This window comes from Oryctolagus cuniculus, chromosome 1 (genome assembly GCF_964237555.1).
Source record: "Oryctolagus cuniculus chromosome 1, mOryCun1.1, whole genome shotgun sequence".
NCBI lineage: Eukaryota > Metazoa > Chordata > Mammalia > Lagomorpha > Leporidae > Oryctolagus > Oryctolagus cuniculus.
In genome coordinates this window covers 56,100,500-56,116,512 of record NC_091432.1, presented here as the reverse complement: position 1 = coordinate 56,116,512, position 16,013 = coordinate 56,100,500, and the positions used below count along the sequence as shown (strand labels likewise).

At 39.4% G+C, this 16,013-nt stretch overlaps 1 protein-coding gene across 7 annotated transcripts in view; it reads right to left on the bottom strand.

Moving 5' to 3' along the window:
* Nucleotides 1–16,013, bottom strand: part of SBF2 (SET binding factor 2) — a 523,890-nt gene that overhangs the window by 279,397 nt on the left and 228,480 nt on the right. For 5 of the 7 annotated variants that reach the window (XM_008266103.4, XM_002708809.5, XM_070073429.1 and 2 more), the window contains 3 exons: nt 3,647–3,766; nt 2,343–2,453; nt 293–398 (listed from right to left, as the gene is read on the bottom strand). In XM_008266103.4, coding sequence (XP_008264325.2) covers nt 293–398; nt 2,343–2,453; nt 3,647–3,766 — 337 coding nt within the window. The remainder of the gene's footprint in view (nt 1–292; nt 399–2,342; nt 2,454–3,646; nt 3,767–16,013) is intronic. The other 2 variants (XM_070073459.1, XM_070073450.1) reach the window with 1 other exon arrangement.

Genomic DNA, 16,013 nt, shown 5'->3' with positions numbered 1-16,013 from the left:
CAAGCATCCTTACCTCCCTTCTTGTACTTAGCCACACCACACATGTAGACTGCACCAGTGCTTGTGCTCTCAATGAGATGACACAGAATCAAGTCTCTCAGGCAGGCAGCCCCCTCAACAGCCAAAACTTGCTAAATGAACTCTGCTCTTCTCTGTTTCCTACCCTCTTAAGCTGGGGAGAGATATTTAATGATTGTTCTATAGTTTCTTAACTGATGTCAGATGATGTGAATGTAATTTTTTTCCATAGGCTTCTATAAGAAGACATTGAAACTGGAAGAAAAAGACATACCCAATTGCTGAAACAGGAGAGCCACACTAGTGCCTGTGACAGGAAGACTATCATGTAAAGGAGTTTGGATCAGCTGCCGATCTCCTGCACCCAAGGAAAACAGCTTCTACAGAATCGGAGAAACATACACATACAAATGATTTCACTTTTTCTTGAAATAAAAATCCCTTTGCAGTTCAAATTTAGAACAAATGGCCACATAAAGAACCAATTAACATGCAATCAATACCAATGAATAGTCTATAACATCCACATTGCTTTATATACTGAAAATGGTTTAAGTCAGAAGTCAATGAAAATTTAATAGAGCAGAAGCATAAAAAACACTGACAATCTCTTAATTAACTAAAAAATGGTAAAGTGTTAAAATGATCAACTTTAGTAAAGGCTCATAAAACAAACAATTCTGCTTCTTAAAATCTGGCCCTAACTATCAACAAACTCCCATTTACTACCCTGCATTTGTAAAAATTAGAAGAAAAATAGTAAAGGGAGGAAGAGGAAGGGCGGCAGCAAGGGAGGAGAAGGGTGGGAGGGAAGTACCACTGCACTATTGAAACTGCATATGTCAGATACATGAGAGTTGTTCCCTTCACATACAATTTAAAAATTGTGAGAAAAAGGGGCCCATGCAGAGGCATAAAAAGTTAGGCCTCCGCCTGCAACGCCGGCATCCCACATGGGCACCAGTTTGAGTCTCGGCCGCTCTGCTTCTGAGCCAGCTTCCTGTTTTTCATCTGGGAAAGCAGCAGAGGATGGACCAAGTACTGGGGCCCCTACACCCATGTGGGAGACCCAGACGATGCTCCTGGCTCCTGGCTTCGGCCTGGCCCAAGCCTGGCTGTTGTGACCATCTGGGGAGTGAACCAGCAGATGGAAGACTGATCTCTCTCTTTCCTTCTCTCTCTGTATTTCTGTCTTCCAAATAAAATAAATAAATCTTAAAAAAAAGAAAAAAAAAAAGAAGGAGTGAGCAGAAGGAAAAAAAAGAAGATAAAAATTTAAGACAAAGACACTGGGAAAGAAAGAAGGCATTTAAAAAGGCAAAGCCCTTGCAAAAACAAAGTCAATTTCACTACAAGTGATATCAGACTGAAGACTATCCACATGATTCTTAGAGAGCTGTCCTCTTCCCTAATGTAACAATAAGCAAGGGGCTGGCATTGTGGTGAAGTGGAAAAAGCCACCGCCTGCATTGCTGGCATCACATATGGGTGCCAATCTGAGTAACACCTGCTCCACTTCCCATTCAGCTTTTTGGGAAAAACAGTGGAGGATGGCCCAAGTTCTCAGGCACCTGTCATCCACGTGGGAGGGGTGAACCATTTGGGGAGTGAACCAGTAGGTGGAAGATCTTTCTCTCTGTCTCTCCCTCTCTTTCTCTGTAACTCTTCCATCCAAATAGAATAAAATAAATCTTAAAAAAGAATAAGTAAGCAAAATAAATTACTAACTAATCATTTTTAGGATTTAAGGAAGAGTCTATTCTTTTCAGAGTTTGGTTTCTCTAGAAACAATAAATCAATCAACACAGTTGAGGTTCTTATTTTTATAATTCAGAAACAAAACAAAACTCTTAAGACATATAGAATAAAGAGGTCTATCCAAAAGTACTTGCAATTAAAATGGTATACAGGTAAGTGTGCTGAGAATGTCTTAATGTTCTAATTTCTATCACTGAAACATTTTTAAGTAAAAAAAAACGAGGTGGAACTATATAAAAGTAAGAACAACAGAAAGAACATATTTAAAAGTTAAGCTTAAAAAAGTCTATTTCCAAGAAAATATGAACTAGAGTTCAAGTTAAACAAAATATGACTTCTAATTACGCTATATGAAAGGTGAACTGTGTGTTAAAATTAACCTCATCACCAAAGAAAAGAATGAAATGTTGGGTGTCTACAAGATAGACCACAGGGACAAAGCTTAACTAAACTAGGATCCTATTTAAGACTAAAACAGTTAAAGAATCCTTTGTTTCCCTCTCTTCATAAATTAACTGGAGGAGAGGGAGAAAAATAGGCTCTATCTTCCTTTCTATTCTGTTTACCTGAGACCCTCCAGCTGCAGGAACAAGGCAAGCACAAAGATTTGCGATTAAACTTTCCAAGGAGACATTCAGACTGTCCACATACACAGTATAGATCAAACCCAGGCAGGCCTGCAAAGAGAGAGATGCATGAAGTTATTTCATGGAGAAAGCACTAAAAATAAATTGTTATTGTATCTGTTCTTAGGAAAATTTCTCTTTGAACCTAGTAAAGTATATTCTATGGTGAACATGGAGTAAATTTTAAGCAGCAAACGTTTATTAAATTTTCCTTTAGAACCAGAGCCACCAAATGAACTCCTGAGATGAGTTTATAGAAAGCAGAAATCCATAATTTGTAAAACAGGTGTTTGTGCTCAGATAATCTGTAGGGCTAAAACCATTTTTGCTTCACTGTTTTGCCCTGTTGTTTCAGCTAACTATCAAATTACTTCAAATATCAAGATCAAAATGTAACACTTTTGTCTTGTTTTGTGGCTTTTATAATACAGATCACTTATTCAATAGAAAATATAACTTACATGAATTATAAAAAAGCATAGCAAAAAAAAGAAAACATAATACTAACACTTCGAGCACAGTGGAAGACACATGGTAAAATAAATGATAAAATCCCATCTTTACAAATCTTTCAGTTCAATGAAATTTGTGACTGAAAACTTAGCATTGTTAGAGGTTACCCACTGTCATTGAAATCTTGACACTAAGTTATTTCTTCTCAAACATATACATACAGATACACATATATATCACTTCCTAGAAAAAAATTTCCCAAAATTGTGTATCACTGCAAATATTTATAAATAAATACTTTGTCTTACATTTGAAAATTATTAGTACCAACAAAAGGAAGATATCTGGAAGTAAGCATTTAAAAGCTATGCTGGTAGTAGCATGATCAGAATTGTATGAAATCTCAAACACACACCCTACTGACTTCAGCAGGATCCCTCATAAAGTGAGTAAACATATATGAGGTTGTTACTTTACCAATGCATGTTAAATCTGATCAAAATAATCACATTATTTCTTTGGCACTTACAGATTTTGGTCTCAATAAATATGGGAACTTTTGAGAGACAAACACTAGTGTTTTAGAACTTTAACTTGTTTAAAAAGTCACATACATTCAGCCGGACATTCATTTCATCCATGAAGCCGTTTCTCCTGTTCAGGCTAATTTTAATTTATTGTAGAATTTCTAAATCAATCTAATGATAGTTTTCAAAGAACTTTCCTCCATGGTTCACTCAACGCAGATTTACAAAATAACAAATTAGTAATGACAACTATGAATTCTTTACCCTAAAAATCTCTGGATAATCTAATCTGGACACCAACACCAGGCTTTTGGGAGCAAATACTTCTGCAGGCTGAATTAAACCAGACACTTCTTCACTTTCAGTATCTTCCTTCTTTGTTCCCTAGAAAAAGACACACTGTGATCAACAGAATTTGCTAGGTTCATAACTTACAAGACAGATATATCATATACCCTTCATATAACTTACAAAAAACAAAATATAATAACATAATATAATTTAAAAATCAAGTAAAGAAATTATAAAACAATTGGGGCCAGCAATGTGGCACAACAGGTTAAGCTACTTGCTTGTACTGCTGGCATCCTATATCAGACCACCAGTTTGAGTTCCAGCTACTTTGCTTCAGATATGGCTCCTTGCTAATGCACCTGGGATCACAGTGGAAGATGGCCCAAGGATTAGGACCCTGATTCCCGTGGGAGACCCGGATAAAGTTCCTGACTCCTGGCTTCAGCCTGGCTCAGGCCTGAGAGTTGAGGCATTTGGGAAGTAAACCAGTAGATCAAAGATTGACCTCTTTCTCTTTCTCTCATTTTGTCTTTCAAATAAATAAAATAGATGTTTTAAAAAAATTATAAAGTAGCGCTTATTTCATTTTTGAAATGCTCCTTAAGTTTGAGATACGCACAATTTTATTTGAATTTTTCTTTTCCTAATGATGTACCACTAATCAATGGTGAATGAGGCATGTTCAAATTACTTTAGTGATCAAAGCAATGAAAAATGATACTTACTTAAATGGGAAATCAACTGTGAGAAAATTCCGATTTCTTACCACCTCCACTGTTACCATAAATCATAAATCTTTGAGCCACTATCAACTATCAACTGAGTTACTATATTATTGCTATAAAATCCACCCTTCATTTCCTTTATTCTTCTTTTGACCCATTTTACTTCCTTGTTGCTCTTCAAACATACGTCGGGTGTCTATCAGTGGGTTATGGACTTGCCTGTTGCTTCTCCACCCGGATGTGCCAGGGACCATCTACCCAAAGATATTCTGAGGACTAAGTCCCTCTTGTGCTTTAGGGCTTCCTCTCAGCATCTTCTGCTCTCATGCGACTTCGCTGACCACTGTACTTGAAACTGCAGTGCCCTAATACTCCCATTTCCCTGTCTCTGTTTCATTTGCTACATGACACTTGCCATTGTCTAAGAAATTATCCATTTTACTTATTTTGGTTTTGGTCTGTGTCCTCACTACAACATTTCCCATAAAGGCCATGATTTCTGAAGTGAAATCAGTGTGATTTCTCAGTCCTTAAAGTAAGGGCTGGGCACAAAGCTGAAACTTAATATTTGTTTACTACATATATGCAGAAATGAATTTTTTAAAAAATATTTTATTTATTTGAAAGGCAAAGTTACAGAGAGACAGAGAGACAATGAGAGAGACAGAGAGGTTGATCTTCCATCAGCTGGCCCACTCCCCAAACAGCTGCAGCAGCTAAGGCTGGGACAGGCTAAAGCCAGGAGCCAGGAGCTTCATCCAGGTCTCCCATGTGGGAGCAGGTGCTAAGCTCTTGGGCCATCTTTCGTTGTTTCCCCAGATGCTTTAGTGGGGAGCTGAATCAGAAATGGAGCAGCTGGGACTCAAACCAGTACCCATTATGGGATGCCAGTGTTGCAGACAGCAAGTTAACCTACTATGCTACAACACCGGACCCCAAAATGAATTTTCTTAGAATGGCTTTCTGAGTATTTCACTAAGGAATTCTTCCCTAATCTCCTCATGAGGATCAAAAACTACATTTTCTACTTTTTACAGCCCATTTAGTTTCTAAGACAGTACAACTCAACCAAGTATCAGATGTCCATGGAATGCACATATCTAAAGGGAACTATCTGTTTACTTTGTATATGTATGATAAGGTCCATATGTTCTTGAAAGATTTTCATCTGTTACAAAGCAAAATCTAAAATTAAGTTGGTTGGTTTCTGGAATCCTTAGAAATAACAAAAATGTGATAACTATGAATTTACCAAAGATTTCCACACTTAATGAATCATATTCTTCATATATTACAACAAACTCAAAATGACAAATGAATGACTGAAATTCCTGGAAGAGATAAAGCTATCCACATTTTTATGAGATTGTGATAAATACCCCAGAGTACCATTAGAAGGCAGCTTGACAATAACTTCGAATAAATGACTATTATTCTACTTTGACAGAAATACAAAATAAATTACAATGGTTATTTCTTCTTCTTCTTCTTCTTCTTTTTTTTTTGAACAGGCAGAGTGGACAGTGAGAGACAGAAAGGTCTTCCTTTGCCATTGGTTCACCCTCCAATGGCCACTGCAGCTGGTGTGCTGTGGCCAGCGCATCGCGCTGATCCAAAGCCAGAAGCCAGGTGCTTCTCCTGGTCTCCCATGGGGTGCAGGGCCCAAGCACTTGGGCCATCCTCCACTGCATTCCTGGGCCACAGCAGAGAGCTGGACTGGAAGAGGAGCAACTGGGACAGAATCTGGCGCTCCAACCACCAGGACTAGAACCCGGTGTGCCAGTGCTGCAGGCGGAGGATTAGCCTATTGAGACAGAGCGCCGGCCTACAATGGTTATTTCTTAAAGATGTTAAGGAATCATTAATAACAGGAAAGAAAATAGTTGCAATATAATGTATATCAGTAAGCAAAAAATAATTTCATTTATATTGCTTTTTATTGTGGATGCTGATTTTTAATTTGTGAATGTGCCATAAACCCAAAAATGTTATTATTAATTCCAATTACTCTCCTACAAGAATATCATGTCCCAAGTTCAGAGACAAATTCATATTCCTGCTTTAAAAGCAAAATATACCATATATAATTAAAGAAAAAACCCAAATAAATCCAAATATTATTAGGTAAAATACTGCTTTTTCCAGGAGATAGTAATATGGTGGTTTTCAAAAAAATTTTTCTCAAAAAACTTAATCACATAAGGGGAATACTGTCCATTTGATACAGCTGCTAGAATATCTTTTGGGTAGTGATTACATAATGATACTGGCTATATTTGGCATTTGTTTTATAATGACAAATTTTCATACTGAAAAAAGATTGAGAAGCTTAATTGGAAATGCAAAACAGTCATATGAATATAAGTGATAATACAATGATGCTTTGAAACCTAGTATTTACAATATAAAACATTTTCAAATATTTTACATAGTTAAATCATATTTATAAGGCTTCCTCTAACATCAGTTTATCCCTTGTTTTCAGTAAGTCCCATTAAAGATACAAATTTACTTTAAACTGAGTTATCTCACATTGACTTGCAAGGTCACCTTATCTCTTATTCCTATCATAACCACAAGCCACAACTTGCCCATTTACAGATATCTTTACCAATTATTACTATGAGATATATCTAATTGTGGGATTCCCAGTTTCTTTGTTATTCCATTATGTTTAGCTGACAGCCCTTGGTGCTTTGATAACTTGAGATAAATTAGTGCCCCCCATACAAATCTACCCTGAAAGTGCTACTGCCCTTCAAACATATCCTGAGACAAATGCTAAAAAAGTACTTGACTGTTGATTTTGATGACTTCATGCAGCAGTCAAGGAAAATCTCCAGGCAGTTTATCCTACCTATCACTTTGTTCAAATATTTCAGTTTCATCTTTGTTGCATCCTAACACTAGATATTCATTCAAAGCAATTGCTATGTCCTATTTTACCTCTCAAAAATTGTTGCATCCAACTTCTTTTCTATGTTGTTATTTCAACAATATTATATTCCCACAATATTTCTTTAATCAGTTTTAAAAGTAAGATGAAAAGAATTCTGCAAGTAAAAATTTTTCAGATATCAAATTCCTTTATGAAATATGACTTTACAGTGTGCTTTTTTACAATATGAATTAATGTTATAACTAGTACTCAAACAGTACTTTACACTTTGTGTTTATGTGTGGGTGCAAACTGTTGTAATCTTTTAATATATACTAAATTAATCTTCTGTATATAAAGATAATTGAAAATGAATCTTGATGTGAATGGAATGGGAGAGGGAGCAGGAGATGGGAGGGTTGTGAGTGGGAGGGAAGTTATGGGGGGGAAAAGCCATTGTAATCCATGAGCTGTACTTTGGAAATTTATATTTATTAAATAAAAGTTAAAAAAAGAAATATGACTTTACAGTGTGCTTTTAAAAACAGATTTATTTGAAAGCCAGAGTTAGAGAGAGTTAGAGTTAGAGTTAGAGCGAGAGCGAGAGAGAGAATGAATGAATGAGAATGCCCTCCATCTACTGGTTCACTCCCCAGATGGTAACAATAGCCAGGGCTGGGCTACACCAAAGCCAGGAGCCAGCAGTTTCTTGAGGTCTCCTACATGGGTGCAGGGGCCTAAGCATGTGGGCTGTTCTTCACTGCTTTCCCAGGCCATAACAGGAAGATGGATCAGAAGTGGAGTAGCTGGGAATCAAAACTGCGCCCATATGGGAGGTTGGAGTCACAGGCAGTAGCTTTCCCCACTATGCCACCCTCTATAGTGTACTATTATATCAAGTTGCCTCAGTGAAGCAATCTAAGGACTTTAAAACTTTCCAGAACTGGGCCGGCGCCGCGGCTCACTAGGCTAATCCTCCGCCTTGCGGCACCGGCACACTGGGTTCTAGTCCCTGTCGGGGCGCCGGATTCTGTCCTGGTTGCCCCTCTTCCAGGCCAGCTCTCTGCTGTGGCCCAGGAATGCAGTGGAGGATGGCCCAGGTGCTTGGGCCCTGCACCCCATGGGAGACCAGGAAAAGCACCTGGCTCCTGGCTCCTGCCATCGGATCAGCGCGGTGCGCCGGCCGCAGCGCGCTGGCCGTGGCGGCCATTGTAGGGTGAACCAATGGCAAAAGGAAGACCTTTCTCTCTGTCTCTCTCTCTCACTGTCCACTCTGCCTGTCAAAAAAAATAAAAAAATAAAAAATAAATAAATAAAATAAAAAAACGCTTTCCAGAACTGGAAATAAATAAGTCTAAGTAGTTGCAAAATTCTGTAGGTTTAAAATTTCCCCTGTAAAATTTTCTCTTTTTTTTGCCAAATAATTTTTTTATTTGTTTTTGTTTTTTTGAAAGGCAGAGTGGACAGTGAGAGAGAGAGACAGAGAGAAAGGTCTTCCTTTGCCGTTGGTTCACTCTCCAATGGCCGCCGCGGCCAGTGCGCTGCGGCCAGCGCACCACGCTGATCCGATGGCAGGAGCCAGGAGCCAGGTGCTTTTCCTGGTCTCCCATGGGGTGCAGGGCCCAAGTACTTGGGCCATCTTCCACTGCACTCCCTGGCCACAGCAGAGAGCTGGCCTGGAAGAGGGGCAACCGGTACAGAATCCGGCGCCCCAACCGGGACTAGAACCCGGTGTGCCGGCGCCGCAAGGTGGAGGATTAGCCTAGTGAGCCACGGCGCCGGCCGCCAAATAATCTTTTAATCACATTAGCAGGTCCACATGAAAACTCCTGATTTATCCCTGTATTGATCTGAAAAATAATGAATATATAGAAAAATAAACCTTCAGACAAAATCAGCCACTAGTCCTTGGTTCAGAATTCAGTTCACCTCTAGCAAAGAGTGTGTTCTGCAGTTTTTCCCATTCACTAGCATAGCTCCTGGGCTGTACAGTGTTCAGAAGGCAAGGCAAATTCAATTATAATGTTAGTATATGTTCACTCAAGAAAGATTCCTATTTTAGTGATACATAGCTCACAAAATGCTGTTTTTAAAAATCATACTCATAAGGCAGTATTTTCCAAAGCAGTTTCTTCTGTAATCTAATAGACATTATTTAGCTAAAGGATCTTTTAACCAAATAATTTTGGAAACAATAAATTAAACTAAGTTTTAAAAGTTTCTTTACTGCAGATTTTCTCCAATTTTGATACATAAGTATTGTTTATGGAAATTCCAAGAGAAGCAGGTATAATACACATCATTTCTTAAACTTATTATTTATGAGTTCTTTCTAGAATATAAAGGGTGCTAACAGCTTACCATACAGTATTATGGATATAAAAGGATATAAATGTTTGAAACACATATGTATTATTTTTTTGACAGGCAGAGTTAGACAGTGAGAGAGAGAGAGACAGAGAGAAAGGTCTTCCTTCTGTTGGTTCACCCCCCAAATGACTGCTACAGCCAGCGTGCTGCACCGATCTGAAGCCAAGAGCCAGATGCTTCCTCCTGGTCTCCCATGCGGGTGCAGGGCCCAAGCACTTGGGCCATCCTCCACTGCCTTCCCGGGCCACAGCAGAGAGCTGGACTGGAAGAGGAGCAGTCGGGACAGAACCGGCGCCCCAACTGGGACTAGAACCCAGAGTGCCGGCGCTGCAGGTGGAAGATTAGCCTAGTGAGCCACGGCGCTGGCCGAAACACATATGTATATGTTCTATATCCTTAGAAGGCTAGAAAAACAAGATTATTTCATAAGTGGATCATTCCAGTTATATCTCATTCTCATATTTTATAAAGAATATTTAATATTTGAAAAGATTAGCAAACTGACAAAGTGCTGTAGGCTGGGGTACTGCACAACTAAGGAACTATCTCAGCACACCTGTGTTCCACTCTCGCCAGACAAATTAAGAACTTCTACTTTTGAACAGAGATTCTCAACTTTTATGTTTATCCAAATCACCTGGAAGGCTTGGTAAAACAGATTTCTGGTTTCAGCTGCAGTTTCTCTTTCAAAATGTTTGAGGTACAAAAATTTACCCAGTTTATACTGAGGCTTTTGGTCCAGAGACCACACTTTTGAGATCATTGCTCTGGACTAATTAATATGAGAACATAAATGAAAATGAGAACCGATACTTATATGTTCTAAATACCAGGCACTGTGCTAAGGAGCATACCAGCATTAGTAATTCATTTATACCATCAAGTATTTGTTAAACTGTTTCCCATTAATGGAAACCAGAATTCTTTAGAGAAATGACATTCCATACCTACGTTGGAAAATATACAAAATAATCTTGTTCATTTCATTTTGTCAAAAAGTAAAGCATCTGTCCAAAAACTAACAATATCAAAATGAGTAAAAAACTGTGCAGTTGATGGAAAATCATCAAATGTACAAAGTTCAATAGTTCATAACAGTAGTTCTATAACTGGTCACTACTAAAGGCTACTAGAACACTAATCTACTTCTCTTAAATTAAAAAAAAAATGAAAAAAGAGAATATAATCAGGTTTAATGTCTCTGCTTTAAATTCTAGCCTACAGGTTAATTTCTGCTAATAAACGCAGAGGAATGACAGAATTAGAAAATACTGTACTGCAAGTTCTAAGCAAATAATAAATTCTGAAGCAACAACCTAAAGATGAAGAAATGAAGAATGCCTGGGGAGGGGGTATTAAAGAGTCAGGGAGGGGCTGGCACTGTGGCATAGCAGATAAAGCCACTACCTGTGGTACTAACATCCCATATATGGGCCACAGTCCTAGCTGCTCTACTTCCGATCCAGCTCCCTGCTAATGCACCAGGGAAAGCAGATCCCTATACCCACATGTGAGTCCTGGAAGAAACTCCTGACTCCTGGCTTTGGATTAGTCTAACTCCGGCCAATATGGCCATTTGAAGACTGAACCAGCAGATGGAAGATCTCTCTTTCTCTATGTGTGTCTTCCTACCCTCTCCTCTCTCTGTAACTCTGCCTTTCAAATAAATAAATAAATCTTAAAAAAAGGAAGAGTCAGGGAAATCAGAAAGGGCCTCTTACGGAAGGTGATGATGGAACTGGCATCTGAAAAATGCAGCTAGTCAGTCAGACATTCTAGACGAGACAAACAGGAAAATGCAAAGGACCTACAGGAGGAAGGAATTCCGCGTATTTTGAAAAACAGAAAAACAGTGAGCAGGTTAAATGAATGCTTGTGACCCCAGAATTCTTTATCAGAACACTGTTTTGAGTTTCAACTGCTCCACTTTTGATCCAGCTCCCTGTTAATGTGCCTGGGAAAACAGAGGATAACGGTCCAAGTGCTTGGGCCTCTGCCACCCATGTTGGAGACCAGATTGGAGTTCCTGGCTCCCTGTTTGGGCCTGGCCCAGACCTGGTTGTGTGGCCCTTTGGAGAGAGAAGCAGCAAATGGAAGATCTTGATCTGTTGTTCTGCCTTTCAAAAAGATAAGTCTTAAAAAAAGAGAAAGAAACAGAAAAACAATCAGAATGTATGAAGTCTGAGTGACTAGGAAATCAGAGGCAACTAGGAGATAGATTATATAGGGCCAACAGTCTGAAGTAAGGCATTTGGATTTTTATTCTAAATACAATGGTAATCTCATGAAAGGTTTTAAGCAAAGAAAGTGATCTCAATTCTGGTTTAAAGATGTCACTCTGATGTTGAATGGCAAACAGCTCCTAAAAGGCAAAAGTAGAAATACATAGGCTGGGCAGAGAAGTAGCTGTATGAGGATTTATACGGGAAGTAGAGCTGCCAAGATTTGCTGATACGTCCAATATGAAGAATGAAAGAAGGGGAGAATAAGTGATAACTTGAGGTTTTTTTTTTTTTTTTTTTTGAACACCTAGATGGATAGTAAAGTCATTTACTGGGATTAGGAAAACTAATGAAGAAACATTATAGAGAGGGGACAGAGGAAGAATAATCAAGATACAATACATCTTGCATATAGCAAAGGCTCAAAAAGTGTGAGTTCCATTCTACTTTAAATTAATGTTTTTTTCCTATTATATAAATACAAAATATGAAGAAGCCAAAACTCTATTTAGAAATAATAACTACAGGGGCCAGTGTCGTGGTATAGCAAGTTAAGCCATAGCCTGAGACACCAGCTGCCCATATGAGCACCATCTGGAGTCCTGGCTGTTCCACTTCTGATCCAGCTCCCTGTTAATGAATCTGAGAAGGCTGTGGAATATGCTTAATTGCTTGGGCCCTGCAACATACATTAGAGAACCAGATGGAGTTCTCAGCTCCTGGCTTGAGTCTGGCCCAGGCCCAGCTGTTGTGGCCATCTGAAGATCTTTCTCTCTCTCTGTAACTCTGCCTTTAAAGTAAACAAATTTTTTAAGAGATAATAAGTATAAAGCAATTTAAAGGTAATAAATATATTGATGTGAATATATCAATACATAAAAGTACTATACACACTGATATACACTGTATGATATAAATTTATATTAAATGTTTATGATTTTTAAAACAAGATCTATTTATTTATTTGAAAGGCAGAGTTAGAGGAGAGAGAGGGAAGGAGAGACAGAGTGAGATCTTCCACTCACTGGTTCACTCTCCAAATGGCCACAACAGCCAGAGCTGGGCTGATCCAGAAACAGGAATCTGAAGCTTCTTCTGGGTTTCCCATGGGCGTGCAGGGGCCCAAGTACTTAGGCCATCTTTCACTGCTTTCCCAGGCATGTTATCAAGGAGCTGGATTGGAAATGAAGTAGCCCAGACTCAGACTGGCATCCGTGTGGGATGCCAGCATTGCTGACAGCAGCTTTACACGTACACCACAGTGCCAACTCCTGTTTATATTTTTAATATGGAAGAAATAAAGGCCTGGAAGGTTATATTTCAATGTCTTTTTATCATGTGATTATAGTCAATATATATCACATAAAATACACACACACAGAAAATTAATTCTTCTAAAATGTCTACATTTGTATGTTTACAATGAAAGTTTAAAAAAGCAAATAGTAATGTAGTAGCATGTGTTTATTTATTCAACATTAACCATAGGGTTGGCCACATAGTTGGTGTCACCAGATAGGGTACAGACCTTCTGTCAGGAAATTCATAATCTAGCTGAAGTGCAAAGAGCAACACAGGTGAAACAACATCAATTGGTGCAAAACAATATTGCGACATTTTGGAGTTGAGTGTCTAAGAAGGGAAATTTGTGAGGTCCATAGCAGTGAGCTGGGAACTAAAAGATAAATAGAACAGTCAAAGGTAACAGTATATTGAAAATGAAGAATCTGATAATAACAAAAGTCAACGTACCCAAAAAGGTCAACCTCAGAAAAAAAAAACAGTATGCTTTGTACTGTGACTAGGCTGAACTGTGATATATAACCTACTGTCCGTATAATTATACTAATCTATTTGTAACAGATTTTTTCTCAAATAGAAAGATGTGACAATGGTAATTTGTTAATATTTTAAATTTTTGGAATCTTTTATTTCAATAATTCTTGCTATATACTTTTTTTTAAACACTGATACCATGGAAGTTGGTATCATGGGTTGATGCCTTGGCCTGGGGCGTGGGCATCTCATATAGCGCCGGTTCTGGTCTGGGCTGCTCCTCTTCCGATTCAGTTCTCTGCTATGGCCTGGGAAAGCAGTAGAAGATGGCCCAAGTGCTTGGTCTCCTGCACCCACGTCGGGTACCTGGAGGAAGCTCCTGGTTCCTGGCTTCGGATTAGCGCAGCTCCGGCCATTGCGGCCAATTGGGGAGTGAACCAGTGGATGGAAGAGCTCTCTCTATGTCTCTACCTCTCTCTGTAACTCTGTCTTTCAAATAAGTAAATAAAAAGATTCAATAAAATTTTATTTAAAAAATTTTATTAAATCTTTTTATTTATTTATTTATTTGAAAGGCAGAGTGAGAGAGGGGAGAGACGGAGAAAGAGGGACAGAGGGAGGGGCGGGGAGAGAGGGAGAGAGAAAGAGAATCTTTCATCTGCTGCTTCACTCTCCAAATGACCACAACGGCCAGGACAGGCCCAAACCGAAGCCAGGAGCTTTTCTGGATATCTCATGTGGGTGTAAGGTCCAAGCACTTGGAACATCTTCAGTTGTTTTCCCAGGAAAATTTAGCAGGGAGCTGAATTGGAAGTAGAGCAGCCAAGACTTGAACCAGGTGGGATGCTGCATTACAGGGGTCAGCTTAACTAGCAATGCCATAACACTGGCCCCACCGTATTTTTTTTTTTTTTTTTGACAGGCAGAGTGGACAGTGAGGGAGAGATACAGAGAGAAAGGTCTTCCTTTGCCATTGGTTCACCCTCCAATGGCCGCCGCGGCCGGCGCGCTGTGGCTAGCGCACCGCGCTGATCCGAAGCCAGGAGCCAGGTGCTTCTCCTGGTCTCCCATGGGGTGCAGGGCCCAAGCACTTGGGCCATCCTCCACTGCCTTCTTGGGCCACAGCAGAGAGCTGGCCTGGAAGAGGGGCAACCAGGACAGAATTCGGTGCCCTGACTGGGACTAGAACCTGGTGTGCTGGTGCCGCAAGGCACAGGATTAGCCTAGTGAGCCGCGGTGCCGGCCCACTGTATTCTTTTTTAAAACTGGATTTCCATGTGCAGAAGCATGAAGCAAGACCCCTACCTTTCACCTTACACAAAAATTCACTCAACATGGATTAAAGACTTAAATCTACGACCTGACACCATCAAATTATTAGAGAGCATTGGAAAAACCCTGCAAGATATAGGTACCGGCAATGACTTCTTGGAAAACACCCCAGAAGCACAGGCAGTCAAAGCCAAAGTCAACTATTGGGATTGCATCAAATTGAGAAGTTTCTGTACTGCAAAAGAAACAGTCAGGAGAGTGAAGAGACAACCGACAGAATGGGAAAAAATATTTGCAAACTATGCAACAGATAAAGGGTTAATAACCAGAATCTACAAAGAGATCAAGAAACTCCACAAAAACAAAACAAACAACCCACTCAAGAGATGGGCCAAGGACCTCAATAGGCATTTTTCAAAAGAAGAAATCCAAATGGTCAACAGGCACATGAAAAAATGTTCAAGATCACTAGCAATCAGGGAAATGCAAATCAAAACCACAATGAGGTTTCATCTCACCCCGGTTAGAATGGCTCACATTCAGAAATCTACCAACAACAGATGATGGAGAGGATGTGGGGAAAAAGGGACACTACCCCACTGTTGGTGGGAATGCAAATTGGTTAAGCCACTATGGAAGTCAGTCTGGAGATTCCTCAGAAACCTGAAGATAACCCTACCATTCAACCCAGCCATCCCACTCCTTGGAATTTACCCAAAGGAAATGAAATTGGCAAACAAAAAAGCGGTCTGCACATTAATGTTTATTGCAGCTCAATTCACAATAGCTAAGACCTGGAACCAACCCAAATGCCCATCAACAGCAGACTGGATAAAGAAATTATGGGACATGTACTCTATAGAATACTATACAACAGTCAAAAACAACGAAACCCGGTCATTTGCAACAAGATGGAGGAATTTGGAAAACATCATGCTGAGTGAATTGAGCCAGTCCCAAAGGGACAAATATCATATGTTCTCCCTGATCGGTGACTACTAACTGAGCACCAAGGGGGAAACTTGTTGAAATGAAATGGACACTATGAGAAACAGTGACTTGATCAGCTCATGTCCTGACGGTTGATGTACAAT